Consider the following 25873-nt stretch of genomic DNA (forward strand, 5'->3'; position numbering starts at 1 on the left):
TATCATCTATTTGAGTTATCAAATTATCAAAACTGTAACATCAAAACACTAAGGTTATATTAAATGTTTATTAGAACTTTAGGTGCACATTTATTTGGACTGAAATATTTTATATTTATAATATTCTTACTTGTTCTTTGGCCCACTTAATTGAACATTTGAAGAGCACAGGAGCAAAAAAAAAGTTCTTTATCAGTAAGATTTTTTAGACCTCTCATTTGATTAGACATCACAGGTTCAAGTTTTATTTATTACGTGTACAGGTTAGAGGCTATGTTTATTGTTTGACATGAGGGTCAGCAGATGAAACAATCTGCCTTTGACCTATCTTTTCAACACCAACCAACAGTAGGTTTAGAGATTTCCTCCCCACCCCATTTATATAGGTATTCCTTATGGAGATGTAACCTTATGGTGAAATCTATCTTACAACATGATATATGCGAGGGCTTCAGTTATTTACATATACTCATATGAACTCGACTCTTAAATTACAGTGGTTACATGACTTTGATGTGAAGCACAGTCTCTGCTCATTAAAGGGTAAATAGAATTTTCCTATTTCCCAGTCATGCCCTCTGATAAGTGAAATAGTTTCATCACAAAACCAAGTCCTACTAATATTGACATGAACATAAGACATCACATACACACACCCATTCATCGAGTGGAAAAAATATATTTTGTTAACACAGGAGTTGTTTGACTGACAGATGATGATAAGCATAACCATTTTCCCAAATTATTATGCCACTTAATAAAAGGAAGTGATAATGCCTTGAGGCTTTGAAATGTGATAATGCAAATGGATGCACTGAAGTGTGAATACTCTTCAACCATCCACCCTCAATACTACCAAATGTCTGTCTACCACACAGAAAAGAGTTTATATTGGTAAGGTGGGGAATGCATGACTCAGCAATCTAGAGCAAGTTGGGTTTTTTGTTGTTGTTGTTGTTGTTGTTTTTGAGATGGAGTCTCCCTCTGTCACCCAGGCTGGAGTGCAGTGGCATGATCTTGGCTCACTACAATCTCAACTAGAGCAAGTTTCTGTGGTTATTTTATCTTTCTTTTTCACTGTAAGTTAACAACATCTAAAATGAAATTAATTCCATTTACTTGATCATAATCTACCTAATGCTTAATTTTAAGCAACAAAATATGAAGTATGGGCAAAACTACTAGGTGTGTTAGTGGTAGTTAGGATGATACAAAACTAAAAGATAAAAGTGTGAATGTGTAAATTTAATTATATACCATCTGCCAAATAACCCTGCTGCCAAATTTGAAATAACTTGTTTCAATGTATGTTGAATGCTGCCTTAACATATAATTCACACTATGTTGAAAACTGTTTTCATTAGACTTGCTAATATGGCAGTGCTGAGGGACAAGGTATTGATTGGCAGTGTTTGGATACTGTTTTAAACTCATGAGATATTCATTTATTTAAATTAATACTTTTATTCATTCACTCATTCTTTCATTACACAAGCATTTATTGCCAACCTACTCTGTGCCAGACACTGGAGATACAAAGGCAATAAGACTTAGTTCATACCTTTAAGAAGTTACAGTCATTGTTTACCCAGTGACATACTAAGCTGTTCTCCTTCTAATTGAAAAAATGGAAGAACCGAGAAAAGTGCAACTAAAAAGGTAGACTTCACAGACACTGGTAACCAGAAACAGTGAAGTGTTTTTGTGTTTGTTTGTTTATATCTCCAATGTTGCTTGTTGGAGACATAATAGGGTGACAGGGAGCTTTATAGATTTATACAGAACTTCCAAAGCAGTCCTAGGCTCTGTTTGCTTATACTAAATGTCTCTTTATCCTCTTTTCTTGTTCCTTCCCACTTAGCCAGCTGAATCACCCTTTCAGAAAAAGAGAGGGAAAAAAATGCTATAGAGCCTGTTTTGCTTTGAAAATTTTACGCTGTTAAAGAAGAAACTGAAAACAGCAGGAACACTGTTTAGTGTATGCTCTTAGAAGAATCCTACCTATGGAAAGGAAAAGAGAGCCTGCTTTATGCACTTTAATTTCACCAGCCACATGTCACCTCTGTGTCTAAACCACAGCATTATCATGCAAAACTAGGCCAAATTCAGCCTCCTTTAACCTTTCTTTCCAGCTGAAACAGAATATTAAGCAGTTAGAAGTGATCTTGAAACTAATTTGTAGCCCCATCATTATCCTTCTACTTAATACCTGGAAAACTTCTAGAACTAACACATGAAGATTTAAGATGCTCCACTGTTTGTAGGTGAAAGTATTTACTTTTCACTAAGATATATAAAACTAACTTTCTTAGGAACTATCTTGGGATAATGATAATAATAATAGCCAATATTTTGCATGTGTTTATTATATGCCAGGCATTGTGCTAAGCATCTTACATGGATTTTCTTGCTTTACCCTCACAATGCTATGATGAGTTGCACTGGTTATATAGATTGCATTTTCTTCCATTCGTTACCTATTATTTCTCCATAATACATAGGTAGGATATTCTTTAAAAAAAAAAAAAAAAAAAAGCTAGTGATTAATTTCTCTTCTAGATGCCCTCTACCTTTTCTAAATGCCCTGGCAGTTTTTATACACTATCAAAAAAACAAAAAAAACAAGCAAAAAAAAAAAAAAACAAAGAAGGAAAGAAAAAAGAAAAAGAAAAACTCTCCCTATTATCCAGTAAGAATGAGTTCTTTTAAAATATCCTGCACAATGCTCAGTCATGTCAGATATGAGCAGAGGAGTCAAAAGAAATGCGGTCAGTGAGCCATTCCACACCTCCAAAGCTTTCGGTCCTATGTGGGACTAGCATTCCTATGAAAGTGCTTAAAGCTGGATGTGGTGGCTCACGTCTGTAATCCTAGCACTTTGGAAGGCAGAGTCAGGAGGATTGCTTGAGGCCAGGAGTTTGAGACCAACCTGAGCAACATAGCCAAACCCTGTCTCTATAAAAAATTAAATTAAAAAAATAAAGTGCTAATAGATTTTTTTTTTTTGAGTTTCACTCTTGTTGCCCAGGCTGAAGTGCAATGGTGCAATCTTGGCTCCCTGCAACCCCCGCCTCCCGGGCTCAAGCAATTCTCCTGCCTCAGCCTCCCCAGTAGCTGGGATTAAAGGCATGCACCACCACGCCTGGCTAATTTTTGTATTTTTAGTAAAGATGGGGTTTCACCATGTGGGCCAGGCTGCTCTCGAACTCCTGATCCACCCGCCTCGGCCTCTCAAAGTGTGGGGATTATCGGCGTGAGCCACCATGCAGCCAAGTGCTAATAGATTTTGCTAATCAAATTGCAACTTTAGATCAAAGATTATCTTTCTTCATAATATACTCAATTCCACCCTATGAAAAACTATAAAAAGAAACACATTTAATTAATAGAAAAATGTAATCTTAACACTTCTCTTTATTAATGTTTCATGACTTCAGGTTCTGTTCCTTAATAATGTATTTGAAAATTGTGTACTGATTTGCTGAAGTTCATCTGATGACAAAAGGCCATATTAAGCCAATTAACAGTATAAAATTGCAAAGGGAATGTTTAATCCACACTTACAAGAACGTAATTTTAACATATTTTAGAGAAACAAATTTTCAAGTCATTTAAAGCATTCTTATTTAGAACAACCCAAAACATAGGAAAGACTTGGATTGATTGGAAAGGTTTTGTTTGTTTTTGTACTCTATTTTAATTGATTTTGACTTTACTATGAAAATTTTTAAGCAAAGAAAAAGTACCAATTCCTAATAACAATACCCATTAACCAATACCTACATGTTATAATTATTGACAGTTTAGCTTTTATTGGTTTACTGAAGTATTTTTCAATAAATTAAATATATCATACTTTACCCCTAAATATTTCAGTATGAAAAATAGTATTTTCCCATATAATCAGATCACCATGATTATATCTAACAAAACTTAAGACAGTTCCCTAATATTATCTAACACTGTGCCTATAATCAAGGTTTTCTAATTATCTCCCATGTGTCTTAAAAATTGTTTTGCTTACGCCAGGATTCAGTCAGCGACCACACAGCACATCTGATTCTTCTGTCTTATCTGTCTAAAGGTTAGAATAGCTCCCAGCCACCCTAACAGCCCCACCTTTTTTTTTCATGATATTGACTCATTTAAGAGAGCATGCCAGTTATCTTATAGAACATAACAATAACAGCCAATATTTTGCATGTATTTATTATATGCCAATGCTAGGCTTCTGAATTTGTCTTTTTGTTCCTCGTGTTGTCATTTAACTCGCTGTAACTAGTAAGGTTTTGATGTACGCTGATTCAAATATCAATGAAGGCTGATAATAGTAGTTTTTTGTTTTGGTTTGGTTTGGTTTTTTTTTTTTTTTTTTTGAGACGTTGTCTCACTTTGTCACCCAGGTTGGAGTGCGGTGGTGCAATCTTGGCTCACTACAACTTCCGCCTCCGAGATTCAGGCAATTCTCCTGCCTCAGCCTCCCAAGTAGCTGAGATGACATGTGCCCACCTCCATGCCTGGATAATTTTTGTATTTTTAGTAGAGATGGGGTTTCATCATGTTGGCCAGGCTGATCTTGACCTCCTGGCCTCAAAGAGATCTACCCACCTTGGTCTCCCAAAGTGCTGGGATTACAGGCATGAGCCACTGCCCTGGCCAATAATAGAAATTTATATTTGGAAATATTTGGTCAATAACACTAGCCAAAATATAAAGTTACTATAGTTAATTTAAATTTATCAAAGTTAAAATGTTCACATGTGAAATATATTTCTGGGTCATATAATTCTAAAAGCCGTCTAAAATTATCTCTATGAGATAAACCAAATTCATGATTAAACAGCAAAAAAAGAGTATACAAGGAAGACTAAAGTCTCCACATTCTCACTGCCCAGAGACAACTGTTGATATACTGTCATATATATTCTTCAAAAAATAAATTATACAAAGTAGAATTACTTGATCAAAACTGTATGATTTTTTTAAATGTTACCAATTTTCCCCACAAGAAATTTATACTGATTTATTTGCCAATAGCATTATGAGATATCATGTTTTCCAATACTGAGTATTATAAAACTTAATAATTTTTGACAATCTAGTTAATAAAAATAGTTTTTGTTTGACATTTTAACAATTGTGAGTGTACTTACGACTTTTGATTACATATAATAGAAAGTCAACTTATACTGGCTTTAATTTAAAATAAAAATTTGATTAGCCCATATAACTGAGAAATCCAGGGATGGGTCAGTTCAGGAAAACTGGATCCAAATGCTCACCAGAATTATCAGGATCCACACCTCTGTTACTTTTCTACATTGGCTTCATTCTCAAACAGGCTTCCCTGTGTTACAGTAATGATGTCTTTGTAACCCCGCTAGAAAAAGAGAGCTTTTCCCAGATAGTTGCAGCAAAGTTTCATCCGATCAAGTTGAATTACGTGTCCATTTCTGCTGCAGTCATAGTGCCAATGTGGATAAAATATTATGATTGACAGGACTAGATCCCATGCCCACCCAGGGAGTCAGGTAGCGAGGTCAGCTCACCTGCACCAGGTAGACCAAGAGTGGGGAAGGAATGGTTCACAAAGGAAGAAGGCATAATGAATGCTAAACAGAAAAAAAGAATATATATCCATTACATTGTAGGAACTGGTACTATTTTTTCTTATATATATTGGAAATTGGCATTTATTATTCTGTGAATTGCCTATTCATCATATCATTTCCTCATTTATTTAATTAGATTGTTCATTAGCTTCTTATTGATTTGTAAGAGCACATTTTTAAGGAAACTAGCTCTTATGTGCTATGAATATTTTTCACTTTGTTATGTCTTTCAATTTTTGCATAAAATTTTTTCTAAAATTTCCACATGGAAATGTTATATAATATTATATAATTGGGTCAATCAGTCTTCATTCATTTAGCATTTATTGCTCGCTTAAAAAGGTTCAGGTACTGTAGGTGTGCGAATAAAGAAATGAATAAAAGACAGGGAGTTTCTTCGAAGGGCTATACTACTGGGTTAAAAAGATGAGAAAATTGCCTATTACCAGATGGTGTCATGTAAGGCTTTACAGATGCAATTTGAAAAACCTCCAAAATAATGAGTTGAAGTTCCTTAGATAAAAAGGGAGCCCGGGAATTTACTTGAGCACAGAAGTGTCTGTAGGTATGATTTCTATGTTGTCATAACAGAATTTTCAGAATGATGACAGGTAGTTCATGACTAAAAAACAAAAAAGGTAAGAACTCTCAAAGCCTCTTCTAAGGATTTTCAAGCCCTTGATTACAAAAGATAACACGATAACTTAGATATGTTAGCAGTTCAATGTCTTAAAAGTATTGAGATAACTAAAAGCTATCGTTAGAAGCCAGACAAATGAGTCAAATGTACCCAGCTTCAAGCTGTATCTAGCACAGAGCTGCAGCTGGTTCTGTAAAACGTCTAGCCACTGACTAGCAACATGATCTTCATTTGACTTTTCTTCAGTGTACTCATTTGTAAGAGATTTGGTCAAGTTGACCTGAATGTTTCCTTCCATTTCTGTGGATCTATGAGGAATGAGGAATTAAGTAGGAAATTATGAAAGAAAAAAGTCACATCAAGGGCCGGGCATACTGGCTTATACCTGTAATACCAGCACTTTGGGAGGCCAAGGCAGAAGGATCACTTGAGGACAGGAGTTCGAAACCAGCCTGGGTGGCATAGTGAGATTCCATATCTATTGAAAAATAAAGTCACATTAAGATCAGAATTTCATATTTAGCAATGAAAAAGCAGTGCAGTAGTGTGGAATGTGGAGACCCAGGTACCTGTTTCCTCCTCATGAAATTAGGTTCATATTGAATGCCTTGCTGTCCTCAGATACTTATGAAAATCAGTCTAGAAAACGGATGTGAAGACAATATGTTATACAAATATATAGTATCATCAGCAGTTGTAATAGCAGTAGTGAACTCTTGAACATTTTATGTGTGCAGGTTTGAGTATTCCTTATCCATAATGCTTGGGACCAGAAGTGTTTCAGACTTCAGATTGTTTCAGATTTCAGAATATTTGCATATACACAATGAGATAGCTTGGGAACAAATCCAAGTCTAAACAAAAAATTATTTCATTTCATATACACCATATTCCATATAGCCTGCAGGTCATCTTTTACGGTTTTTTTTTAACAATTTTGTACATGAAATAAAGTTTGTGTTAAGTACATATGAGTGGAATTTTCCACTTATGGTGTCATGTTGGCATGCAAAAGGTTTTGGAATTTGGAGCATTCCAGATGTCAAACTTTTGGATTAGGGATGCTCAACCTATGTAACAGTAGAATCCTAGTACCGTGAACATCATTACCATTTTCAGTTTTTTATGATATATTAGAATTCAGTGTTATTGACATTGCTTTAACTAGGCCTCTGATTTGTCCTTGACAAACTTTTTTTCTTGAAAATTATAATGTAGTTTGATGACATTGACCATTCATCAGATCAATCCACATTTATTTATTTGTATTTGTTTAAATCAATAACTCTGTGCTCAGACTTTTATGTTCTCTAAAAGTTCTTCTGATGTCTCATATAATACCATTTATCCAATATGTTTTATTTATATAATTTTTGCGGTCATTTTTACTTACTAAATTTATATATTTTATACCTGTCCTAAGAAAAGGACTTGGTACAATATGCAGGTTTTAAAAGACAGAAAAATATTGGTAAATCAAGGCTAAGATGACAGAAAGAGAAAATAGCAAAATGGAACTAAAGAAAAAGTTAGCATGCAGAAATACCCATCAAATACATACCAGAATGTTTCAAAGTACAATCTAAGGTATTGCATCTAAACAGTTGTTTTAAAAACAAAAGAAGTATGTATTTCCCATTAAAAAATTTTAAAAATACACACTGGAGTAAACACATTTAAACAATTATGTTTACTATAGTATTTATCAGAGCCTTAAGATCACGTAAATCCCCACAAACATCTGGTAGGATTTTTGTTTCATGTAATAAAGTCACAAAGGTTTTTATTTTTAGGAAAACCAAGCTTTTTGTGGCCCTGAAGTTTGAGACAGATTTCTCTCTTTGGTCTTCAAAACAGGGAAATTGAGTGACAAGAGTAGAGAAAATTCTCAGCATTATTTCTTCACTAACTACAGTAGTGTTTCATGTGAACATCCTAATGCTACACATGTAATTTCCCGTAGATTTTATAAGGAATGTGAATTTTTTTACATTAGTCACTTCTTTGATTCTTTGATATTGGAAACAGTGCCTTTTTGCAAGCTATGTAGGCTTTTTAGCAGTTTTAAAAACTGAATTATAATAATAAAGTTTTATAGGGATAGAAATTTTATTTTTCATTTTTGCATTTTTTGCACCATTTTTTCCTATTTGTTAAAGTGTTCACCTGTAACATAAAAGCTAAAAAAGACAAAACAGCAATAAATCTAAAAACAGGCTTTAAACTTTCAGTTAAACTTTTGTATATGGTAACATTTAAAAAGTGCAGAAGTCGCTGTATCCAAATGCCCACTGTTTGACAGAAAAGGACACTATTTATTGATGTAGTAACTATAATGAAAATTGGAAAATATTGCAAAGTAAATTTATAAATTTTATTAAGTGTAGCCTTACCTTTGGACCAGAATTCTTACCATATTCATCTGCCAAAATCAGATGATATTGACATTGCAGTATTTGCTAAAATTTTTGAAGTATAGCAAACTTAACAACCTTGTCAGTATGTAGGTAAGTAGGTAATTGATTGATAGATGGATAAATATGATATGATAGGTATCTATTAGGATCTCTTAAGTAAATGTCATCTATGACAAAATTCTTATTTCCCCAAACATTTGGAAGCTTTTTGCTTTCTAATTATTTATTGCTGTTTGACTGTTAGAAGCAAAATGATAGAAAAATATTAAGTACAAAGCAAATCACTTGCATTATGTTTCATAAAATTAATTTCTAACCTTATTAGGTAAAAATTCAAAATTAGAAATACATTTTAAGAAGTTACTAATGGAGGCATATACAGACTTTAATATTGTGCAGCTGTTTCCTACAAAGCATTACTCTGTAAAACACTGCATTAACATGACTTTGATGAAACTTGTGTAAAATAAAAAATATAAGTATTTACTTTTCCTTTTCCAGAAGTGTAAGAGAAGATTGGAAAAGATTAGAGGAAGAGACATGCTCGTTTTTAAAGAATGTTTTGTGAGATTTTACAGGACAAACAATATCAGATAAGATCAAACCTTAGGGATTGCACAGACATTTTATGCGTGTGAAAGGTCTATTAGCATATTCACGACAGAACAAAGTATTAAACATTTTCAGTGCTTTGAAAAATATACTGAGTTAGAAAAACATATCTGAACATCTAGTAAAGTATAAAATATGTGGGTAATTTTAAATGAAAAACTCATTACTTTGGGCCAGGCACGGTGGCTCACGCCTATTATCCCAGCACTTTGGGAGGCCAAGGCGGGCGGATCATGAGGTCAGGAGATTGAGACCATCCTAGATAACACAGTGAAACCCCATCTCTACTAAAAATACAAAAAATTAGCTGGGCATGGTGGCGGGCGCCTGTAGTCCCAGCTACTCGGGAGGCTGAGGCAGGAGAATGGCGTGAACCCAGGAGGCGGAGCTTGCAGTGAGCCCAGATCGCGCCACTGCACTCCAGCCTGAGCAACAGTGCGAGACTCCATCTCAAAAAAATAAACAAATAAATAAAATAAAAAAATAAAAACCTCATTACTTCAATTCCATAACAGACCTTACATTCATTTCACTTTATAGCAATTACTTTTACCAATAATGTAATTATGTTGTTTTAAATATTAATATTTTATGTAATGTTTAACAAAATTACATTGCCTTTTTTACATCTATCTAAAGAGATTTGAGAGATAATGAAATTTAACACAATAAAATTTAAACCTTAGAACTTTTTTAAAAATCTAAATTTTTATACTATCATACTTTGTTTTACAAAATGAGGACAAAAAATTTAGGAACCTTAAAATATTAACACTTTTGTGCATGAAAAAATAAAGCTTTTATATAAATAAATTGTTGAGTCTTTGTTAATCATAATTAAAGTTAACAAAAAATGAACATAATTTACAAATAATTTAAATATTCAGGATAAGCACCCTTGCAAATAAGAGTTTATTATGGAAATTCTAACAGACTTTTTACTGCTGATGACCTCATTGTGTTATTTGAATTAGTCTCCTGAGGCCAAAAGAAAAGGCTCATAACAATTTATAAATGAATCTTCCTCTCTTGTGTAACATTATGTGTCCCTTTGACACACTAATTTTCTACTACTTCTCTTGTTAAAATTAAGCCTTCAAGGGATCTTCATAGTTAATTATAAATATTAAATTTTGAAATAAAGTAGACATTGTACTTAGTACTCTTGTTTTCTCTATAAACATACTTAATTTATAGTATGCAACTTAAGTCAAAATAATGTGCTTATTTGATACCATAAGCACGGACTCTGTATACCATTAATCCAAAATCAGACAAAAACTGAAGCTAAGGCAGTTTGCTATTTGAAATCATGAAGATGGTATGCTGGAAATTCCTAATGATTAGATGTGCTAAAATTTTGAGACTGTGATACAATTAAGCACATGCTTTTTGAAGAAATCAGTATAGGGATTAGCATCATAATCAGTAAATAGGGTGGTGGTACTGATAGGAGAGGTCTTAGTGGCCTCAGCAAAATGCTTTCCAAGGAATCTGAATTTCCTGGATTATTCCATCACCCTTAGGTGTGTAGTTTAACAATAAAAAGGATAGTTGTTCCATCTATATACTAACAGAATGAGACTAACATTCTATCAGGCTTCCATATGGAGGGTTGTCTTTCACACTCTGGGTAACTGGCTGTTAAGACAAGGTTTTCACTAATATGGTTGTCAAATGGTCAATCTCTTCACCTTCCCTCCATTGGGTTTCCTGTATTCCAAGCTAAATTTTCATTATGTAGCTTATTAAGTAGAAGGAAAATAACAAAACTGTTGGTGTGGCCTTAACAGTTTAAACTAGATCACCTCTGATAATCTAGTTAACAAAAACTTGGTAAAGTCTAGAAACTTTGTGCTATGAATTATCCTCTTGGGCAGTTTATAACAAGTGTAATGATTTGTAATTAATATCAAAATCCAGTATGGTTAAAAATGTAATACAAAATAATGTATTTATGCTGTATGGCTAAAATGAATTAACAGTGAAATACTGAAAGTATAAAGATTTATTATCTAGGATATCTAATATGACTGTATTAAACAAAATATTTTTTTTCTTTTAATAGCCAATTGGTGCTTTGAACCCCAAGAGAGCTGTGTTTTATGCAGAGCGTTATGAGACATGGGAAGATGATCAAAGCCCACCCTACCATTATAATACCCATTATTCAACAGCAACATCTACTTTATCCTGGCTTGTTCGAATTGTGAGTATCTTCATTGAGTTAGCTTGCCTTTGGTACCTTAAAATTTTAACGTAAGTAAATTAAATAAAAATCAAATCAGTTGTAATTTGATTAACAAAGATTAGAGACGAGTGAAGTAGAAATTAAAGATTCCAAAGTAGCAAAATATGAATTTTTTTAATGAGTTGTCTCATTTGCAAAACTGGATTAGGAAGATAGTTATCTGTTGCTAGGTATTATGAGCTTAAACCAAACCAGTTGTCCAGTTATAAAGGAGCCAAAATTGAGTACATACCTTTTTTTTTTTTTTCAGTGAGAGGGTCTCTCACTCTGCCACTGAGGCTAGAGTTGCAGTAGCACTATCATAGCTCACAGCAGCCTTGAACCCCTGGGCTCAAAGGATCTTCCTGCCTCAGCCTCCCGAGTAACTAGAACTACAGGCATGTAACACCTTGTGCATCTATTATTTTTTTATTTCTATTCTTTTTTTTTTTTTTTGAGACAGAGTCTCGCTCTGTTGCCCAGGCTGGAGTGCAATGGCATGACCTCGGCTTACTGCAATCTCCGCCTCCCAGGTTCAAGTGATTCTCCTCCCTCAGCCTCCAGAGTAGTTGGGATTACAGATGCCCACCACCACGCCCAGCTAATTTTTGTATTTTTAGTAGAGACGGGGTTTCACCATGTTGGCCAGGCTGGTCTTGAACTCCTGACCTCAGGTGATCCACCTGTCTTGGCCTCCCAAAGTACTGGAATTACAGGCGTGAGCCACCACGCCCAGCCCAGCTATTATTTTTAAACATGGGATCTCACTTTGTTCCCCACGCTGGTCTCTCACTTTTGTTCTCCTGGGCTCAAGTGATCCTCCTGCCTTACCTCCCTAAGCACTGGGATTACAGGTGTGAGCCACCACACCTAGCCCTGGAGTGCATTCTGAATACCCACTGCCTCCTTTCTCACAAATGAGGCACACTGGCACTTGCTCTCCCCCACTCCCTCATTCTTGCTTCTTGGGCAGCATGTTTTAAAACCAGTTTCCAAATGTTTTGAAAACCTCTTTCTGTTACTTTTCTCTTTCTCCTAAGACATAAATATATTTAAGTCTCACTGATCTTAAAAAAAAAAAAAAAAAAAAAAAGCCTCCTGCCAGCCTCCGCCCACTCTGAAGTTCTTTCCCATCTCTCTCCCTGCATAGTCAGATTCCTGAAAGCACAACCTCTGCTGTCCTGCAATGCACTGTGGTACCTGTTGCCTCTACTTTATCACCTCCCATTCAGTCTTTAGCCTGGTTGATTTCAGTTCCACATCCATCACTTTACTGAACTGTTTTTGGGGAGGTCACATATTATGCAGATAGAGCATCCCATTTTTTACCTATCATGTCTCTTGAAGCATTTCACGCCATTGCTAATCTTCTCTCCTTGAAATTTGCTTTCAAGTTCCTTTTACAATATCCTCTCCTGGTTTGCCTCCTGTCATCCTAACTGTTCTGCTCAGTCTCCTGTTCAGATTCTTTTTCCTTAATGTTCCTCTTCCACAGGATTTTTCTTTATATTTCAGCTGAGCTGTGTCATTCAGTTACAAGCTAGTGATTTCCAGCTTCTCTCTTCTTTGCAAACATTTCTCATGGGTTCCTGACCCATATTTCCAAGTGCCTACTAGATATTTCTACCTGAACATCTCACAGTACCATAAGCAGCATTTCAATAAATGAACTCTTCATCTCCCTCATGAACCTGCTGTGGTTAAATGCCATGATTATTCACTCAGCTGCCCAATCTAGAAATTGGGAAGCTTTTTCCTAGATATTTTCTCTGTCTTTCCAACCTCTTACATCCAGTCAGACATCCACAGATTCTACCAACTAAATATCTCTATCTCCTTTTCTGTATACTGTGGCACTTTCTTTGATTTAGATTCCCATTCTCTCTCACCTAGAGTATTGCCAAAGCTCTTAACAAACCTCTTTTCCTTTATTCTTGCCTTCTCCATTCTGGTCTAGATAGGAGCACTATAAGTGACTGAGGAGTATTGTAGAATGCTAAATTAAATCTCTTAATCAATAATTTTTCCCCTTATTAAGATATACCTCAGACCACTCTATTGTATGGGGCTGATGTGTCCAAGAAACACATTGGTAAAGCAGAGTATATGAAACTGCATCTCCTGTCTTCGAAAATATTTTTTCCCTTCACCTAAATGACAGCTCCAGTTTGTAGGTCTTCCTTAGGCATTCTCTCCATTATGGGGAAAAAATTAACTTTCTACAGAAATTTAGTATGAATACATTTTAAGTAACTTGGAAACCACTGATAGGTGACAAACTACAATTATTTTTGTTAAGAAAAATGTTGTCAGAATTATGATTCTGTTTGAGCACAGATTTTATCCCTTTTATAATTCTACACCAGCATAAGAAGTTAAGGAAGTCTGGACTAACTAGTCTTTTGAGAAAACAAACCCAAATCTTACTTTTAAAAATAAACTCTGTAATGATAAACTAAAGGAAAAGACATAAAGCTATTTTTAGACCAAAGTTGTTAAATCAGTCTAGTTTATCCAAACATTCACCTTAATTCTGTGAACTTGGATTCTTTTATTAAAAATGTTTCTGAGTTAGAAGTTTCTTGAGAAATACTTTTTAAATCCAGCACTTTTAAAGTATAGATGTTCTCTTTTTTATTTTCTGTTAATTTTGAGAATATTAGATTTATGTCATTGCCTATTTGTCTCTATAAAGCAATCAGAACAGAGCATCTTTAGTTTCTGGGTGATAATAATAATTCCAGAAGTAGGAAAATACTTCACACTCACAAGAGGCAAATGCTTTTCAAATTCCAGATACATGGACACATAAAGAGCTTATAACTTCCAACCTGCAGTTTCAGCCACAAGTCAAAACTAAACAAAGTCACAAAAATTTACCAGTCAAGATCTCAAAAGAGCTGGCTTTCTTTATAATAGATATAAAATATGCTCTTAATTGATTTGAACTCACAAATAGTCAGACAAGAATACAAAAAAACTAATTAATTGGATTCGCTGATCACCAAATGATCAGACCATAAAACCAAAACTACATTCTCAATCATTACTGCCACCAGTGGAAAATTACCTATTAGCTGTGTGGAAACCAGAAACAAACAAAAAAATCAGTAGAAGGAGTAAATTTTAAAACCTAGAAAAGAAAAGTCACTGAAGTTCAAATTCTGTTTGCTGCCTAGGGTCCACCCTGGAAGCTAAGAAAAGATGTACCTGGGCTTAAGTAGCCCATGAGATATATTTCTTAAGCTACACAGTCAATTTGAGTTCATCAGGTTAGTCCACATGGAACTCTCAAGGGGACCACCAAAACTGTTAGCAAAGGAAATTTTTGGAAAACACTGAAACTAGAGATTTTCACCCTGGGAGGCCTTTTCATACCACCTCAGGTCCCGTCAATGACAATCATTGCCTCAGTGAGCCACCACCATGGAGGGAGCAGGACACCTCTTGCAGGTACTTTGGGGATGAGGAAAAAGGTCAGGAGTCCTTCCTGAGAAAATGTTATCAACTGGGTTGTTTGGAGAATTAAGTGAGAGTATATATATGATAGTATTTTGAAATACATAAAGTGGTGTTCACTGTTTTTTTACCTAATCAAGTTAGTCTGAAGCCAGATTGACAAGACTTCTTCAAGTGTGACTCCATAAGAATACTTGTTATCAACAGCCTAAGTTAACCTCATCTATCCCTAATCAGCTAAACACTTTCTCAAATCATAACTCAGAATTTCTCCTTAAATAGATTTATTATTCCAGCGAAATGGAATTCAAACTTGAATCTATGCAAGGGTATGCCAGAATATTCTGCACATTTATCCTACACATGCCCTTGTCTATAGCAGTGCTGCACAACAGAAATATAATGTAAACTACCATGTGACTTAAAATTTCTAGTAGCCACATTTGTAAGTAAAAAAAGAAACAGGTAAAATTAATTTTAATAAATATATTTGTTAATCTACTATTTCCAAAATGTTATCGTTTAAACATGTAACCAATATAAAAATGTAAAATAAGGCATTTTACATTTTACATTTTTGGAGGGAGGGTACTGAGTCTTTGAAATTCAGAGTGTATTTTATATTTACAGTGCATCTCCATTTGAACTAGCCACACTTCAAGTGCTCAATAGTGACATGTGGCTAGTGGCTACTGTTTTGGACAGATCTATAAAACTGCTTTTTTGGGGACTCAGCCCAAATATCTTATGTCACGTGGTTATAAATAAAAGTATCAGTCTAACGGTTTACTAAGTATTTATCCTAGTGGTCTAGGGAATTGTAATGTCCTCACTCCCATTCCAAGGAGTTTATGAAATAGAAAATGTATTAAAATTTGGGTCACTAAGAATTTGTTCACAAAAATAAAATACACATTAAAATAAGTGTCTGTCCTTTACCTTAGACCTTTTAGACCTAAAGTCATTAAACTTGTTATTTGTTTCAATGTACTTAGTATAACAACAATAATAATTGCTTAAAAATGCTAATTAACTACATACTTCATTACTTTTAATTAAAAATATTATTTTAAACAAACTACCAGTGAAATCACTTGTCTACAATATGAGACCCTGAAAAGACTGTTTTCCTGACAGCTGCCACTGGGCAAATCATGAATAAACTTATAGCAGTGTTTGGAGTTTCTTCAGATATTAATATTAAAAGACACATTTTACTTGGAATGTTTTTACTTTACATCTTACCCCAGACATATAACATGTATACAGAAGTAATTAAATCTTTTTCCCTGGCTTGCTGACCACTCAGTAACTCGTTCACCTTCCAAATTCAGTATATTCAACCCTCCTATTCAAAACTCATTTGTCAAACATTTCATAGTTTCCAAGGAAGTGATGTTTAGAATTTGACACGGTCTGTGTAAATTATGGCTTGTTTTGAAAGCTTACCCTAAAGCCTCTTTAAACCATAATGTGTCTTTAAAAGTATATATGTATAGTGGAAACATTTTTGCAAGTGTTGTAACTAAAACCAAAAGATAGTGCTACTGAATAAAATATTGTTGTTTATCTTGAATACTGAGGCATTAAGGACAATGCATATTTACTCAGAGGAGGATGAGAAATACTTAACCAAGAGCCTAGTGCATGGTAGGTACATAGGTTAATTAGTGAAAACTTTTGGAAGATTCTGAAAGATACTTCTTGGTTCTTGGAAGAGAAATAGGAGAAAATAAACTTCTGGAATTAGACAAAGGCCATTAGAAATAATGGTTCCTCCATTTGTTAGAATGTGACCTTGAATTTTCTCAGATATAAAAGGGGAATAATTACACCTACTCTGAAGGGCGATGGTAGGGATTCAGTTAGATAATACAGAGCCTGGCACAGAAAAATGCTTTGTAGCTGTTATTTCCCTTCCCTTTGTATTTTGTTATGCTTCCAATCACTTCAAATATACATCTTTTCTTTGCTATAGTTATGTCCCAGGCACTACCTATTACCCATAAACGAGATTTATTTTGGCTTTTAAATGGAATGAAGAGAAGGAAAAGAAGAACAGAACAGAACTACAAGAAGCGAAGGATGTAAAAGATTATTATGAGATGACTAAGCAAAAATCATGTAAGACAGAAGAATGAAGAAGTTGAGTAAAGAGAAGAGGCAACAGGGAAATGGCATTAGATGCCCACGATGGAATTAGTTGATCTGTAATCATCCAAAAGCAAGAAAGGCTGTTAGTGTCTTCAGAGGGGACTAAGGGGTATGATAGAATACAGAAGGACAGGTACTTTCCAGTGCAGGCAAGGTGAGTTGTCCATCACTGAAAAAGGGTTGGAAGATATGAAATGATGTTGGAGTGGATGTAATTAGGAGAAGAAAGTCTGCCATTGGCCATTTATATTGCAGGACCTAACCTGAACTTTTTAAAGACTAACGAGTTCCAGAATTATAATTTCTGAGATTACCGTTTAATATGTATTCATTTATACATCTTATCTCCCATGCCTAAAACTTTTCTAATATAATGGTGAAATGTCCAATCTGTTGATGTACACATGGAAAATGGCCCAATTGACAGGTGGTAGGCAAATAAATATTAAAGTTATTTAAGGTTAATATAGCACCTAATCCTCTATGTTAGTCAGACATGAGTCAAATGAAAAAGAAAGGCTCTGCATTGTGCCTTGAAGGTAAAAAGAAAACACATGGAAAAAAGCAATCTCCACAGTAATCAGAGCTTGAAAGATCAATACTTACTTATAAACAAATAGGTTATCAATTTCTATTAGTACTCTACCACTGTAGCAACTGGAGGCCTTCAGGTATAATGAGAATATATGTCAGTAATGTAATATGTGACCTTAAGACAGTTGTTAATCAGATCTTTTTAAAAGCTATTTAAAACACTGAAATGTGGAATTCAATATTCTCTGCTTTTAGGTGCCACCAGATTTCATTCATAACTTTGTTACCGGAAATAAATATAATTCTTTAATTTCAGATTTATTTTCACTAAGCCCATCTGTGCTATTCTTGGCATGTCTTTGTTAAGAGTTGAAAACTAGACAGGATTTTGTAATTTAGGTTGAGGTGGAGATCAGCTTTTAGCGGCTGATGATAAGAAGTACGGCTTTGCATGTATAAATGGGTTTTCACTCACATCTGTTTAATAGGTTAAAAAACCTAGAGACAAGCCTGATCCCTCTAAATTAATCTCTGCCCACTACCTACAGTGAAAATTAAATGCCTTACATCAGCATCCTGCAATAATAAAGTGGGTTCTGAAGATACAACTTTTTGGTCAAACCTGCTAGTAGTTAAGAACTGAAAAGAAAACCCGTATCTTACTCTCACCCACCATACTCCCATCTCCCAACAATACCTTGTATGTTTAGGTGTATTTAACACACATTTGTTAAACATTGTTAGCCATGTGCTGTGCTTGGGGCTGGGGATAGAGAGATAAATAAGGCCTTAGGAACTGGCAGTCTGGTGGGAAGTCCAACAGTGAATACTTGGTACAGTGCGTAAAGCTGGTAGTCACTTTCATAACTCTGTGTCAGGTAAGATACATCAAGCTTTCTCTATGTTATTTCATTTAATCTTATTTAATCCCATAATTCCCCCAAGGTATTGTCATTCCCAGTTTGCATAGATGAAGGAATGGAGACAGTTACTTGACACAGTTACTTAAGGTTAAGTAAGCTTGCCCAAGATAGAGAAATAGTTCCACCAAGATTCAAACTTAAATCTGTCATATTTCATTCAGTTTACCATTGCTGCATCTAGAATTTTTATATCCCCATTTTATTTAATATAATTTAGTGACAGATATGTTATTTTCACTACCTTATTTTTAATAGTGAATTAAACATCTAAAAAGCAAATAAATTAGTGAAAGACATGTCATATAATTTTTTTCTAACTTAATTTCACTAGCATTTATTTATTTCTCATATCACTTAAAATCCTAAACAGCAATATGGACTTCTTGGATGCATATCTGATTTTCAGGTGAATCAATACTGTCCCCCTTACTTGTGTATTGTTTTTTCATTGTTGGTCTTATCTCTTTCATCACCCTTTTCTCTCATCCAACACTGAACATGAAATAGTGGCAACATATTACAAGTTTACAAAATTGATGACATCTGGCCATACTAAATTTCAGGGAGATATTGAGGAAGATCAGTATTTGTTGCTTTTACCCCAACAGCCAGCCCTTAAGGTTAGTGGCAAGAAGGGGAGTTTAAGGGGGCAAAGTATGTCCCCTTTGTACATACATACAAAGGAATTGTAAAGCATACAAAGGAATGAACAGAGATTACATATTAAAGAAAGAGGACTAAAATATTTTGGAAAATGTCATGTAGGTTTCTTAGCATTATTGAACCTGGGAATGACATGTCATTCGTCCTAGACTTGAGAGAGAAGAATTAAAGCAGGGAAAGGGAAATATGTATCTATCTTTGCTATAATTATAGTTAAGAAATCCTTAGCAGGAATGAATGTTATTTAATCCTTTTAAACTTGGAAGCAAATTTAATGACATCAAAAACATAAGAACAACCTAAGAACTCCCAGTGTGAGAATTCCCAACTTAAGAATTACAGATAAAGCATTAAAATTAAATGCATTAGGACATTGCAATAAAGTTATTCCTAGGTTTTCTGCTATAGGAACATGTACTGGATGGCAGACACTATGTTATCCAAAGATAATAGTCACAGAATACAAAAAGGTCTAGTTTATCTACTGTCATTTGTACTTACTTTATTCTTCGTTCAACAGATTATATATTGAGCAACTTCTATGTACCAGGAGTTGTTCTAAGTGTTGGAGATAAAACAATGAATAAGGTAGATACGGAACCTACTCATAGTGGGGAATATAGACAGATTAACAATCAATTAAAACCAGTGTGATAAATGTTTCAGTGCTGTTTGAGGAAATACAGATTGCTATTTGAGCATACTGGAGAGCCGTGGTAGCGCAAGGAAAGTTTTTCAGGAGAAAATGACATCATGGCTGAGTCTTAAAGGATAAAAAGAACTTAGTCAGGTCAGAATAGTGAAATAAATGGGTAAGTTTATACCCAGCCTAGGGAACATCACATACAAAGGACAAGAGGTGAGAGTAGTGTGGCAAGATTTTAGCATGTGAAGAGGGAAATGGTGAGAGATAAGAGTTAAGCAGGTTCCAGATCATTCAGGCTCTTGTAAAACAAATTAGGTAGTTTAGACTTTCTCCTAATCACTCCCAAGAGCTATTGAAGGTTTTTAAGCAGGGATTTGCATTTTAAAAACATTATCAGACCATAAGGTAGTACTAATACTTTCGTAGTCTTTCACAGGTAATCTAAGATGGACATTCTCTACCTAATTCCACACTGCAGTGATCAGTATCAGAGTGATTTTTGTGATCAGTATCAGAGTGATTTTTCTTATTGCAATGTTAGTGTATATATAGCCTTAATTATTCGAAAGAAAAATCCAACTTATGAATTGTCATTAATGCAAAATTATTTATCAGAAAATCGTAGAGCACTGGAACCCCATCATTTCACAGATGAGAAGACCAGAAGCAAAATGACCTGCCAGAGTTGCAGACTGACAACTGCTGCCTTGGCCTAGTCAAGCCCAGACAGGCATCTCCTACTGCCTTAATTTGGGGGCATCTTTCTAGGACCCTGATCTGCCTCCACATCTTGAAGGATTTTCAAGATAGCCATGTTTCACAAAGGAACGAGGGCAGCTGTGTTTAGAGTGGTCAAATTTCTGATTCTGTTTTTTTGCTTAGGAACCTTTCACAACCTTCTTCCTCAATGCAAATGATGGAAAATTTGATCATCCAGATCGAACCTTCTCATCCGTTGCAAGGTCTTGGAGAACTAGTCAGAGAGATACTTCTGATGTAAAGGTAGGCTCTTTTATTTGTTGATATTCATTAAATTTCAAAATATGTGGAAATTTTGATTTTTTTAAGTGGGCATGTGTAAGACATTTTATATTGCAGCTTTGTTCCATTATATTAAAATTATATGGTACATCTAACCTTAAAGGAAATAATTTTGAACATTATAGAAAATAACTGAAAATTCTTTCATATTACCCAGTGAAGGTGTTTTCGTTATTTCAAAAAATTCCTACCTAATTTAGATCGAATAATCAGGAGATGTGAAAAGCCTATAAATTGCCTTTCCTGCTGTTAACTCAATATTTGGTCCATTCCATAAAACACAGCAGGAATTGGATTTGACCTTAATGTGTCATATTGTTATAGTTTGCCTGGCTTGGGGTTTGCGTAGCCTGGGGCAATTAATAAAGCATTAATGACAAGACCCATTTAAAATGTAGGCTTTTCTGTATAGCCTTAGCTTTTACTTGACTGTGCCTGGGGATACTATGCAACAATACACATTAGATTAAACCAACACACACACAATATCCAGAAACAGCCAGAGAGCAGAGTAATTTTACAGTTGGTACTGCTTAACTATTGTTAAATACAAAGATTTGTTATTCATTTATATGGGCTTCTATTTTAAAAAAGAAAAACATTGTATTCAAAGCAATAATATATATTTGTTCTCTCATTTGTCTCATTTTTTTTCCTGATAATAAGGTTACATGGCCAGGTTATTGCATAGGTAAATGTGTTTCTTATTTTAAGCTCGTTTTCTTCAAGGCACATTTTTTTCCCATTACTGTCACTCAGTATAAAAATGTTATGGTATCATTCCATTTAGAGCCTTAAACCAACAAAAGTTAGTGAGTTAAAATCAAAATTGTCATTTACATATTTATGCTTCTCTATTGCAAAACATTTGTAAAAGGCAATTTCAGTGTTACTGAACTGTAATTGGATGAATACAAGTTTTGTTCAGTATTTTTCCAAAGCAGAAAATAAAGGAAATGGAGCCAAGTAGATTGTAACATATCTGTGTGTTTTACTTGTTGTTGTCAAACTTTACATAAATGAATATTTATTCATACAACATATTTACATTTGTAAAAAAATAAGAATTTAATATGCATCCTTACTATATTAAGCTTTGAAGTTCTAACGGTCTTACAACTTTGCTGAGACTTAAACTCTGAAATATCCATAAGCCATCATTTAAAATGATTTGTTACCAGTAAAGTCAAGGAGGGAGTCTGTTTCTTATATAATAACACTTTGAGTATTAATACAGAAAATGGGAGTCCATAGGCTCCCATTGAACAGTAGTATCCAGAATTCACACAATGTTCATAAAAAGCACTCAAATATTTTGTATGTGAATTAAATATTCTTATCTATAATTGAAGGCTTCTTATCGCAGTTAAGATTATTGATATTTTAAATCAGAGCTATATCCATATTATATCAGCCTATTTCAAATGAAAATGCCTGCTCACTGTTGTTTGACATCATCACACACACACACACACACACACACACACAAATTGGCTTTTCAACTTAATTCAGAGATCCACCCTCACATATTTGGGGGTCAGTCATTCTAATTTTTATATACAGTTTTAGATTTCACTTCCTAGCCTGAGAATTTCACTGATGCTTTATACCACCAGTCTCTGATAACCGATGCCCTGTACCGGGCTTTTTCCTCTAAATTCTCCCAGGAATTTTCCTCTTCAAAACCCTTTCAGAAACATTTACATTTTATTACTAATTGTATTTGGGGGGCTCCTGGGGTCACATCATCCAGGACAAAGACCAATGTGGATATCACTAACTTGGGAGTTTTTTTGTTTTTTATCCTCAAGCAGCTGTACTGAACACAAACATGCAGCTTTTTTTTTTCCCCAAAGACTTAATTAGTTCATAAGAAGCTCATTTCCCCAGGTTGACATTACACAGATTGCTCTCATTTTCAGCTCTCTTACCACCACTCGTGAACCTTTCATATTATATGTTAATACATCTTAGATATCTTGCCATGTAGACTTCCCCTTTCTTTTTAAGGGCAGCATGCTACATATATACAATAATTTATATGTGTGATCTCTGGTTGATGGAGAATCTTTCTCCCTGATTGTTACTATGAAGCACAAGGCTGTAGTGAACATCTTTGCACAGACATCCTGATGGACTCCTTCTATATACATAAAGGCTAATTCTTATTAATGGGACTGATGGCTCAAAGACAATATACTTTTTTTTATTTTTTAAGATATTGCCAAACCATCATCCTCAAAGATGAAAATTCACTCCCTACAGCAGTGTGCAAGGGTACCTCCTTCCCCATGCCCCCTACACCCATCATCACTATTGTATTAAACAATGGAACTTCTGTTAGTCTGGCAAGTGAAAAATTAAGTTATGTTTGTTTTAGTTTGCATTTTTTTTTGAGTGACGTGGATCATTTTTCATGTACTTATTGACCTGTACCCTGACTCCTATCTTTTGCTCATTTTTCAGTTGGGTCACATGTCTTTTTCTTACTGATTTGAAAAAGATCTTTGAAGTTGCAGAAGGTTCCATTGCAAGTAGGGTTTCTTGGTCGTCTTAGCTTTGTTATGGTTCGTTTAATGTGTGTGTGCATGTGCGTGTGCGTGTGTGTGCATGTGTGTGTGCGTGTGTGTGCATGTGTGTGTGCATGTGTGTGTGTGCATGTGTGTGTCTGTGTGTGTGCATGTGTGTGTCTGTGTGTGTGTGTCCAGTCAAATATATTTATATTCCCCTCTATAGCGTCAGAATTTGGGGTCCTCATGACCAGAGTGTTAAAGAGAAGATAAGACTTTTGGGTAATAACTAGTGCTAACTTGAGAATCTTCTGAATTCATGATTAAACCTGATTTATCAGAGAAAAATATGTTGCTACGAGTAGTAATTGTTTTGCTACTTGTGTGTTAAAACCTAAAGTTTTTATTTCTTATTTCTAAGCTGTTAAAGCACAGCATTTGATATATTTTTTTAAGGAAGTGTGTTTCCATTTCCAGAGAAGAAAAGTATCTCTGCAATGTCTACTAACTTAGTCAGTTAATCACATAGGAGAGAACTAGGATGCAGTAGATGGTTTTATTCTGTCTGTCTCTATTAATGTCAGTCTCTTCCTGTGCTAATGAACGCAAGCTGGGAAGAAGGAGTGCTGCTGAAGTGACCTTTCAGGAGAGAGGTCTCTGGAGTTGAGTCAGACTAGTTAGTTTTTACTTTATTATTATTTTTTAAATTTCTTTCCCTCTAGCCTAGTCTTGGTAACAATGACATTCAACTCACTGAAGTTCTTACACTAATTTTCCTTAATGCCTTCAAAAGTTGTTATATTACTTTTAGAATAGCTATGTAGATGTCAGAAAAGGTAGCTGTGACAAAATGTCATTAAGGTGACATAGTGTAAATTAATACAGTTAATGGAGGTGCTCGCCACTGACTCATTGACCCATTATGAGCTCTTGTGGAATTAATGAATGCCAGGGCATCAGTCTTTTGAAAAAAAAAAGAAAGAAAAGAGATGGCAGCTTTAAAACCTTGCAATGAATTATATTAGAAAAGTGAAAACGTCTGGATCGGATTTGATTTCACTAGGAAGCCATAAAATGGTACGCTCTCTCAGCAAAATATATTAAACTGAAATGTCAGATTTGATGCAATAGGTATACAATTATGATAGTGTTAATAGTGGTCTTCTATCATTCTAAGACATACTTTCAGGTCCAATTTCTCAGCAGCTTGAACTTGTCATAAGCTTATAAATTAGGAATCGCATTTGAGGATATGTTCTTATTTTTTGACAGAATGTATATAATACTATTAACTATACCGTGGGGTTTTAGTGTAGCTGCTAAAATAAACTAGAAATCACATTTATAGACACAAAAAGTCTGCTATAATGTTCATTTTGCCATTTCTTTAATAATATTTGGTGTTTTCCTGCACTGTTTTTAATTTAGGAAATTTTAAACTACTTAGACTTTTTCCTTAAAGAGAAGCTTATTAACAGAAATTTATCAATGGGAAGAGCGTCAGCAGAACAGCAGTTATCTTAAGCATGCAATCTAGTGTCTAATGTGCCTCTGTAGGAGTACACTTACACATTATAAAAATAAGCCCATCTTTTAAAATAATACTGAATAGTTTTCAAACATGTTTTTGTTGGTTGTTTGATACACTCCTTGAAACAATCCTATGAGGTAGTAGTCATTAACCCTATTTTGTAAAGGAGGTTTATGAATGTTAAGTGACTCACCTAAGTTCACACGCAGGCAGGTAAAGAGGAAGCCAGTACTAGCACAGAGTCTGTCCAGTTATTTAAGATGCTTCATATCCAAGAGGATTTTAAGAATGGGAGCTGCAAGGCCACTTCATGCCTAGGCCCAGAAGTCATATCATGTTACTTCCACAGCGTTGTATTGCTCAAAGCAAGTCATGGGGCCCTCCCAGAATAAGGAAGAGTAGACACGGACTCCACTTCCTGATGAGATGAGTTGCAAAGTCACGTTTCAAGAGGTCACTGAGGGTGGAGGGATTACTGTGCCCACCTTCGGAGACAGTCTACCACGTCCTCCGAATCTGGTCAAAATTCACATTCCTCTTACCTGTAAAATATACTCAACTTGTTCCCCACAAGTCCCATCCCAGTATTTGTATCAGACTGAAAACCTGGCATCTCGATGTCTACATAAGCCCCAGGTACAGATAAGGCACAGCAATTCCTAATTTGGAGACCTGGGAACTAAAAAGACAAATTATCTGTCCCATGTACACACAACATGTGGTGGTAAGACAGAACAGTTAAACTTCGGTAGAAACTCCATTCAGAAGGGGGAGAATGTGGAAGGTACATAGCAGTCAATGTTCATAGCAGTTCTGAAACGCAGCCAGGAATAAGTTGTCAATTACCCAGACTGCAGGGACAGGGACTGTCCATGGATTAGGGCCCAGGTCTGTTATCTGG

The 25873-nt window shown here is 34.9% G+C and overlaps 1 protein-coding gene across 8 annotated transcripts in view; it reads left to right on the forward strand.

Annotated features, from left to right (window-relative positions):
• Positions 1-25873, forward strand: part of NBEA (neurobeachin) — a 723498-nt gene that overhangs the window by 623112 nt on the left and 74513 nt on the right. For all 8 annotated transcript variants that reach the window (XM_055360199.2, XM_055360200.2, XM_055360202.2 and 5 more), the window contains 2 exons: positions 11350-11490; positions 20773-20892. In XM_055360199.2, coding sequence (XP_055216174.2) covers positions 11350-11490; positions 20773-20892 — 261 coding nt within the window. The remainder of the gene's footprint in view (positions 1-11349; positions 11491-20772; positions 20893-25873) is intronic.

Source organism: Gorilla gorilla, chromosome 14 (assembly GCF_029281585.2).
Source record: "Gorilla gorilla gorilla isolate KB3781 chromosome 14, NHGRI_mGorGor1-v2.1_pri, whole genome shotgun sequence".
In the NCBI taxonomy this organism is placed as follows: Eukaryota; Metazoa; Chordata; class Mammalia; order Primates; family Hominidae; genus Gorilla; species Gorilla gorilla.